The 9,330-nt window shown below is 54.2% G+C and overlaps 1 protein-coding gene across 1 annotated transcript; it reads left to right on the top strand.

The window, feature by feature from the left end:
• Window positions 1-623: 623 nt before the first annotated feature.
• HRG_07110 (uncharacterized protein) lies at window positions 624-2,220 on the top strand (the record flags this gene model as incomplete). Its single annotated transcript, XM_044865581.1, has 3 exons — window positions 624-743; window positions 796-1,037; window positions 1,392-2,220. 3 exons carry the CDS (start codon window positions 624-626, stop codon window positions 2,218-2,220), a joined length of 1,191 nt encoding a protein of 396 aa, XP_044719543.1.
• Between the last annotated feature and the right edge of the window lie 7,110 nt (window positions 2,221-9,330).

Here is a 9,330-nt window from a genome sequence, read left to right as displayed (position 1 = left end):
CCTCTGTCTCCTGAAAGCATCCGTTCCGTTTCCCCAGTCTCGACAAGGTCAAGATGGAACCGTCGCCAAGCCCGAATCGACGCGCCAATGCAGAGGCCCTTTCCATCTACGAGTCGGCTCGCCGCCAACCGAGAAAGCGCATTCTCATCGAGCCTCTACTGTGGACGAGACTGCATCTCGAGATCCTGTCGTGCACATTTAGCCAATGCAGTCCTGCCCCGGTCATGATGCACCTTCCGTCGACAGAGAATGCTTTTCGAGATGCCAGTCGACGGCGACTTTTGAGCGCTACTTCTTTGACAATCGACACTTGTGGGTGGCAAAGGAAGGATCAATACGCGGGTTTCTTTGCCTCGAACCTTCACCATTGTCTTGGCGGTGAGTCGATGCACATACCAAGTGGCGTCATCTGACCTTGGCACCCGTAGTTGCGATCTCGACTTGCATCTTGGTGGCTATCGCAGCGTCCTTCTTCCATGCCACTACTACTGCCTCGGCGATCATATCCCCGTAGCTGCACATGTCGACCGCAGCCGCATTATCTCTCAACGCAAGAAAGGGTTGGGCCGACGATACGTCGATACAACCCCCCTGCCGTCAACTTAGGCAAGCTTCAACTCAAGATGGTTACTCCCACCGAGTCGTTGCACGATCCGTACCTAGTGGCGCTCTTGATTGCCCTCGGCCAGCTACAATGGAGGGCGTTGGGACCGCAAAAAACTCAGCAGGCGGCTGGCGTGACGGTAAGTATGCACACCCTCATCTAGATCAGCTGACCTCCTAATGCGTTGGCAGCCCAAGCTCATGTTCAGCACCGAAGATTGCAATTTTATGTACATCTATTCGGTAAATATATCCTCGTCCCTCATCAACATGTTCGATAACCCAGCCATGAAGCCGTCGGCGCCTGATTCCCTTGCTGTGCAAATATCCACTATTCCCTATAAACCTGTCGAAACGTTTCGTGGTCGTCTCTTGGCGCTCCTCCTCTCGGCGACTTGCCCCGAGGACGTGGACAAGTCGGAAAAGTTGATTGTGTACGGATATACGTGCACCTAGATGCAAGCGCCAACCCCCCTGAAAGGTTGCGGCTGCTGCATGCATGCTGCAAACTGCAAGTCATTACCCACCCCCTTCATCATTCCCATGTTCACCAATCCTCTCGACGGCTGGCCCAGCACACGGCGCTTGATGAAACACGGCCCCCAAATTGGAAGCGGCAAAACTTGTCACGCTCCCCCGCCATCACTCTTAAATATCGTCGAGGTTGCCCGGCTGGGGATACACTTGCCTCGCCAACCCACTACTGTTTCTAGCAGGACAGCTGACACTCATCACATCTTTTGCTCTTCGTAACATGCAACAATCATGTCTTACTACGACACAGTCAGAGACGCGTCCACCTTCGCGCAAAGAGGCAAGGGCAGAGATAACCTCTCTGCTCTGGTTCATTCCAGGCACTGGAAGAGCGCCGTCAGTCAATGGGGTCGCGAACACTTGTTTGCGCACCGCGTCCTCTGCAAGGAGCCTAAGAAAGCTCTGCCTCTCTTTGAGTCTCGCAGGCTCTTGCCTCGCGACCCAAGAAACACCAACGCCTGCATCAACGCTCTGGTCCAAGGTCCGGAAAGCATCGACGCCCTCAAATACCAAGTGGAGCCTCAGCTCGTGCAGCACTACAAGCCGGACAGTCTCGGCTACGTCTGGGCAGCCTTGGCTCCATTTGTGCGAGCTGGCGCCGGCTCTATTCAGGACGCCCCCTCGGACACAGCAGTCCGGGAAGCGTCCAAACGGACGTCAAAGAGACCTGTGGAACTCCAAAACTTCGTCCCGTCCGACCAGGTCACCTTCGGGAGCTCCCCCGACTATAAACATCGTCCCGCAACGTCGGGCTCGAATGAGACTCATTCGAGCGCGGGCTACGTCGAGGGGCTTGTAGCACCACTCGTCGAGGATGCTACTGTCCGTCTCGCCAGTTGCTTTATCCGCTGCGTACTGAATTACGGCCAGCACCAGGATCAGACAGTTCCATTTCTCTACTTCTGTGACGAGCGTCAGACGTATTCTTTCTCGCAGGGCAATCTGCACATCCACGCAGTCGATGATGGGGGCATCCAGTTTATCGACGCGAACGGCGATCACCAACATGTAGCGATGCTTGAAGGCAAACGGACGTTCGCAAAAGTCATCGACGGATTCCAATTGTCTCCGACGAGCTGCTAGGCCAAATGGTGGGAGAGGCGTTAGCCGTGCGATGCTCAGGCGTTCTCGCGGTCTCTACTACCGAGTAAGCTCTTGCCTCTAAACGTGCCAGCCTCAAACTAACCATAAGGTTTTTATAGCTTCATCACGATTCTTGCGGCCAGCCACTTTATAAAATTCTTCCACTTTCATATTTCTGACGCCTTTCGTCGCAGCTATGAGGAATCGCTCGCCAATCTAGATGGCTATTTGCATGTGCACTCTACGATGTGGTTCGACATAAAGAACAACCGGCATAGAGAGGACGTTGTTGCTCACATCTTTGCTCTAATAGCCTGGGCCAAGGAATACATGTAATGGGGCGGCAAGGAAGGGCACCAGACATGGGCATATTTATTGTTGCTTATCAATATCGATAACAATATGGAAGTCCCTATCAATATGTATTGCTAATGTGCCCCTATTTTGACTTGAATGCCTGTTTTAGGCGTACTTACTTTCCACACGTCAGCCGTAGCGCTGAGGAAAGGGCTCGGCACAGAATGGGAGCATTCTTTCGTTCAAGATTCTCCATGCCCTCCTTTTGGTGATCGAAGTGCACGCCCCCTCGATATCTCAGCTTTGGCAATGGAAGACTACGTATCCCGTGTGCCGGAAGTTGACATCGCATCGAACCCTTCGTCATCAATTTTGCCTTCCGATAGTGTCTCGCAATCTGCCAGTATACCTTCAGAATCGGAGCATTCCTCCGGCAGCAGTCAAGAGGAGGAAGTTGAGAGCGACGTCGACTTGGCATCACTTTCGACAGGCTCGAGGCGATGAGCCACGCACGGCAGGTGGCAATTTACTCCACTACTGCAAACGTTGTCGCAATCCATCGTGGTCAACCCACATTTCTGGCAACGCCCGCTATCATCTCGAAAAGGTTCATCACGTACAAGTCAGAGAAGACACGAATGCTCGATGCAAGCGTCAAGTAGCCATCGAGAATGCCTTCGCGAGAACAAGCGAAAAGCAGCTGAGGCTGACTCAAGAGAGCGAGGTCAATATTTTGCGGAGCGTGATCAATGTCGATGCTTTCCGAGAGGCACAGATGCTACTTTCCGCGAATAGGCATCTGCCACTGAGCTGCGCGACGTGGCCAGAGTATCAGGCACTTTGACCGCGATCAACCCCGCAGTCGAGGAGTTCCTCGTCGACTCTAGCAACACGGTCGCTTCGGATCTAGATAGGGCCTACGACACGCATCAACAATCCGTCTGTCGGTGGCTCGAAGGCGCTCGGAGTCTTGTGCATATCGCAATGGATGTATGGTCTTCTCCTCAACGCAAGGCATACATCGCTGTTCATGCGCAATGGGTCGACGAGGCATACAAGCCTCGCAAGGCAATGCTGGGATTGCCAAACCTGCGACGGTCGCACGCGGGCGCAGCGATGACGCCGCACCTACTGAAGATCATCCGGAGATACGGCATAACACAAAAACTCGGCTATTTCACCGGGGACAATGATGCTAAAAATGACACTTGCCTCCGTCAACTTTCTGCCGATTTATCGCAAGAGCATGGGCTGACCTTTGATCCAATATCCTCTCGAACGCGGTGCGCTGGCCACATCATTAACCTTTCCCTGCAAGCCTTTCTCATTGCGACCAGCGAAAGTGCACTTCAGGCCGCCGTTGAACAGGCGGACGATGAACTGAATCAAACTACTGTTGCAGACGCCTTGCATGACCACCTCCATTCAGAATCTACGCCAAGAACTCACGCCCAGCGCAGGAAAAGAAATGACATTGCCGGTTGGCGGAGTATCGGTCCAATGGGAAAACTTCACAACATTGCTGTGTTCATTCGCAACTCTACAATTCACAACGACGCATGGGACGACATTGCGGGGAAAGCCCTCGGTATCGACAACATCACGCGCTGGAACTCGTGGTTCAAGCTGCTAAGGTCAGTCGCAGACTCTGCAAGTATTGCCTTCGGGCTGAAGAAGAGAAGCTCAACTTCGATGCAGGTCAAGTATGCCGAAAACGCCCACATGGTAAGCTCGGTTCACATGGGCTGGTGGGTTCTTTCAAAGTATTACGAAGAAACCGACAAAAACCCCGTCTATGCCACGGCACTTCTGCTCCATCCAGAAAAACGGCGGAGGTATCTCGACCGTCATTGGGCACCAGAGTGGCGGCAGACAGCCATTGCTGCAGCGCAGCGGCAATGGGCGAAGTATAAGGACAGACCGATTTCGTCGGAGAGAACCGTGCGACCCAGTTGTGAAGCGCGAGAGGTCGCTTCTTACGAGCGCATAAGGCAGTCAATGAGTGTCCTGGATGAACCTGGCGATGAAGACGAGTTTGAGAAATTCATCAATGCTCCTCCGAGACATATGCTGACTGCCAATCCGCTTGAATGGTGGTGTCGTGAGGAGCAGAGAGCCGAGTATCCACGCTTGCATCAGATGGCCCTTGACATACTCAGCGTCCCAGCGATGTCGGACGAGCCGGAGCGGATGTTCTCTTGCACAAGGCGGACACTTTCTTGGGATCGAGCTCGACTTTCCGCGGACAGGACTGAAAAGCTGCAATGCTTGGGTAATTGGGTGAGGAACGATTTGATTCGCAAACTGTACGTTGCGGTTGATGACGAGATCATGGATGTGGGCGGCGCCAACGGAGACGGAGATGAGCATTCAATGTTATACTAATAATTATTGATAAGCTTAACAATACATATCAATATAGCCACACTCCTAACAATACATAACAATATGCCAAAAATATGTATTTATTTATTATTGCAATGTCTGGGCCGGACGGACCTGTTCTTCTTCAATGATAAACAGCTCACCCTCGTCGTCGCCCTCTTGGCCGAAGGCTGACGTCACGCCGGCGTCGCGCACATCGTCATCGGCGCCATCTTCACCATGGTTCGACCCTAATGTATCGTCGGTAACCTTGTTGGCAAAGGCTTCGCTGACCGGCTTGTAGTGAATGTCAGCGCCCAAGGACATATTGAGTGCTCGGGGCGTCCTTGTATGACCGGCAGTGGCCCCTTTTCTCTTTTTGCCTTGCTTGCAAAAGTTGCGCACCATCTTTGACGGAATGTTCTCTTCCGACTCCCATGTCGGATTCCGATCCGGAGGCCAGTTGCCTTCCCATCGCATCTGCAGGTAGCGCACCAGCCCGCGTCCCTCGACGTCGTAGACAGCCATGTTCTCGAGTCGCTTGACCACCCACGCATGCTCCCCGTCGTCATCAGAACTGGTCGCGAGTGAAGTCTCCCGGGCGGGGCGGGTGACTCTACACGGCATGGCCCCTTGGGTAGGCTTGATATTCAACTTCAAGAGCCCGTGGGCGTTTGTGTACCGGAGAAGACGAATTGAGGTGGCGCGGGTCGACTCGTCAGGGCCGAGGCTGGCTAATGCGCTCCTCTAAACGTGCCATTGACCGCAATGGCGCCAAGCCCCCAAGTGCCCCATTCCGATTCAAGCGCAGACTGCTTGCCATCATCAACAACGTTGACTTCGAAGTCGTCGGCCATGTACCAGCGGGCTTCGCGAGCTATCTGCATAGAGGGGATTCCGCCCTCGTCGTTGGAAAGCCCGTCAAAGCCTTCCAGCCTGGTCCTGTGCGACGTAGACGCCTAGGCTCATTGCGCCCATTCTGATACGCGTCGGGGGTCCCACATCCGGGCTCAGCAACGGCAGCCGACTCAATGCCGGTGTGGGCGGGCGGTCAGCCCTACTTCTCGCCGCCCGCGTGCTTTTCGTGGGCCAGCTTCTTACGGTCCCCGTCGAGCTCTGCCTCCATGTTGGACTCCCATTCCTTGAGGGCTCGCGGCGAAACGTAGTCGAGGATCTTCATGGCAGGGACCAGGTGCCGGGCAGCGAGAAGGTCGTGCCATCCGACAACGTTCGTCATGCTTTTCGACAGCGGCTTGCCGTCGGCAGCCGGGCCCGGCGAGGGCAGCAGAATGCCTCGACAATGTAGGGGAGGCATATGCCCTGGAGCGGCGGGCCGCTGCCGGGGACGTAATCGCGCGGCTTGGAGCGTAGCGTTATCTCGATTCGACTCGTCGGCTTGTTCTTGCGCGGCCGAAGCTGCGTGTCTGAGCGAGCCGGAAGAGGCTTCGTCGCCATGGCAGAGTGCTAGAAGTCGTCGTGGCTGCGCGGTCAACTGTCGTGACGTGGTGCCAAGGGAGGAGGCCGGAACGCGCCCGCCCATTCGAGGCCAAGGAAGTGTGTAGAGGCGAGACGAGCAGGCCGAGGGGGCGCAATGCATGCGGAGGGAGCGTCGGCACTGGCGACGAGGCGTGGCCCGAGCCGCGGCTTCATCAACGTTGACGAGGCGCAAGATGGGTGCCCCTGGACCTGCACTGTAGGTGCTTAAGTCATCTGCTAAGCTTCGATACATACCTAGGACTGACCTGGCTTTTTACAATCTGAATCATCACGTCGTGCCTAGACTCGAAGGGAAATAACCACGCTTTGAGTCGGCAACCACCCTATACGCTTTCGACTCCACAGGAAGTTCATGGCGCTGTGACATGTCAAGACTAGTGGCCGTAAGGAGGAAGTGGCCAAAGCGACTGTTTGCGTGTTTTTTGAACCCAAGATGGTAAAACGGACCGATGAAAGTGGTTCCAGCAGACTTGGAACATCTGACGAAATATCACCTTGCAAGTGACTGTGAATCCTCGGGAAGCCACTGCAGATGCCCAGCCAATTCTCATCGCTACAGGGAGGAGGCCATCCAAGACAGAACAATAATGAATCAACACTTTTGCACCCCAACTATCCCTACCGTCCCAATTGTCCCCTTTACACCCTCTGCCCAGCTCTCTTCGTGAGATGTCGAATAAGTCACTTCCTCCCAGCTTCGTCCGTGATGCAGAGACTCTTATTATATTCCAGGAACACGTCTAACAGCTTGATGAAGATTCTCGACGTTGGGGTTGATGGTCTCTTGGATACGTGCCGTCTCAGGCTTGCGCTCACTTGCAGTATTCGACTCATCTGCAGTAGTGACTGTCACCCCTATTCCTTTCACTTCAGCCAATCGCCAACCGTCGTCATGATAAATCACGAAGTCATTCTTACCATCGTCCTGAAAATGGGGCCGTTGAGCGGCTGTGGTGATATCGGAGTGAAAACCGGACTGTTCCTGGTAGCCGAAGAACCTTTCGAACATGCGGAGGGGCCGAAAGGAGGAGATTCGGTTTGCGACATCGTCTTCCAGAAGGTCGAGTGTATGGTCAAGGCTGCGAATAGATCATATACAGTAGTGGGTAGAAGCTCCGGGAAACACAATATGATCTGGAGGCAAACATCCACACCATCAGTCTAGTTTGATGGCAGCTCACAAGCGGAGAGATGCGATGGGGGCCAAGTGCAAGCAGCATCACAAATAGCGGCCCTGAACCATACTTATGCCCCTGACCGCACTGGCCATAAACCACGGTCAGGGTGTCCGGCTGCCCCTATGTTAAACGGGAAGTAGACTGCGCCTGTTAATGCATGTTTTTATGAATCGAGTTACTTGAAAGGAGGTTGGAAGTATCGCAATATCTCGCATTTCCCACCCTATGGGGCGAACCAGTAGGCTCTCCTTATATCCTTGCTACAGGCGCAAGCATCGCCAAAAGCCCATGTAACGGGTCCAAGCCAGCAAAGCGAATAGACCTCAGGCCACCTTACCAAGGTTCCCCAACAAGGGGAGTGGCAAGTCGGTTGGTCGGTTGGTCGGTTGGCCAGTTGGACCAGGTCCTGGGAGCCGCTCACTCCCACGCAGGTCTTACAGAGGTTACCTTCTTCTTCCAAGGCTGATGCCGAGGAGGGCAATTATTCTTTGCCATGAAGCTTCGTACGCTGAAAGCTTCGCCACCTCCAGACCTTCCCATGCATATGCATACATGTTGGCACTTGGGGCCAAGTCGGAGAGAGAGAAATCAGCAGGCAGAATTCTGCGTCACGCTCACCCCTGAACCCCGCTGCAGAAGAGCTGCGGGCTTGTCCGTGTCATGCGGACGAGGCGGTCCGCCCAGTCACTCTTCGCCCTAGTACCTATTCGGAGGTTGGGTGCTGATGGATTTGAAGAAACCTCGGATGTGATCGGCGCGTAGATGCAGAAGCTGGAGGTGTCCTGGTCAAGCTGGGGCTGACTATTAGACATTCATTCCAGGAGGTGGCTTACAAGCATCAGTCAAGCAACAGCGGACTACTGTCCCGAAAGAGGAATAAGGGGCAAAAGACAGCTGGCCGAAAGATGCCATGGGGCGGCCAAAGTTGCACTGCAGAGAACGTACGGGATGATTTGCTGGAGCCCACATTAGGAGTCACGGAAAAGCTCATCTGGGACAGCTCGTTTGCAGTCGCGTGGAGGATAGAGAAACTTAAGCACCGGTCCACCCGTTTCCTCGGTCCCCCATCATTCTCGTATTCTTGCACTCTCAGAAGGCCAATGAACGGCAGAATCCCACAAAGAACCTCCTGCCTGCCATGTCGACTGACTCCCTCTCGACGTTCCAGGAGTATACGGATACGGAGTCGATTGCACGTGGACAAACTGGCCAACTGCGTGCTCTCGGCAGGCTTCTATGTCCTGCATCGCCAACACCAGAGGCTCTAGACACCGTGACCCAATATAAAGGCGCGAGCCGTGGCGACAAACGTGCGCAAGATGAGATTTCAAAGTCACCTACAACCGACACGCAGCCGACACTCGCACCAAGCGATCTTCGAGAGGCTCATCATTCTTTTCTCGTGGCGATGGGAAGGGGAACTGTTCTCCTGGACTTGCATTCCAGGTCACTTTGTTCAGTGCCTGCCATCGAGTAGAGGCCCACGGATCCATCGATGGCGGACATGACGAAGAAGTTGCACTGGATTTCACTCTCCCTCATCGAAAGCCAGTTAATATCACCATGAGATTTTCTCAGTATTCTCCTCGAGGGTCTTCACAATATACCAGGCAACGCAAGCAGAAGGTCCATGACGGAGTCTCCAGGAGGATCGGGGCGGAATTTCAAGCGCCTCAGCGAAGATGGCTAACTCCTGAACCGGGGCACAGAAGGCAACGAGCCTACAGATCACAAAGGAGCAAGCAAGGGGCCTTGCGAGCCTTCCAGAACAAAC

This window comes from Hirsutella rhossiliensis (genome assembly GCF_020360975.1).
Source record: "Hirsutella rhossiliensis strain HR02 chromosome Unknown scaffold00007, whole genome shotgun sequence".
In the NCBI taxonomy this organism is placed as follows: Eukaryota; Fungi; Ascomycota; class Sordariomycetes; order Hypocreales; family Ophiocordycipitaceae; genus Hirsutella; species Hirsutella rhossiliensis.
The sequence above is the reverse complement of the archived record's forward strand: the minus strand, read 5'-3'. Positions and strand labels throughout refer to the sequence as shown.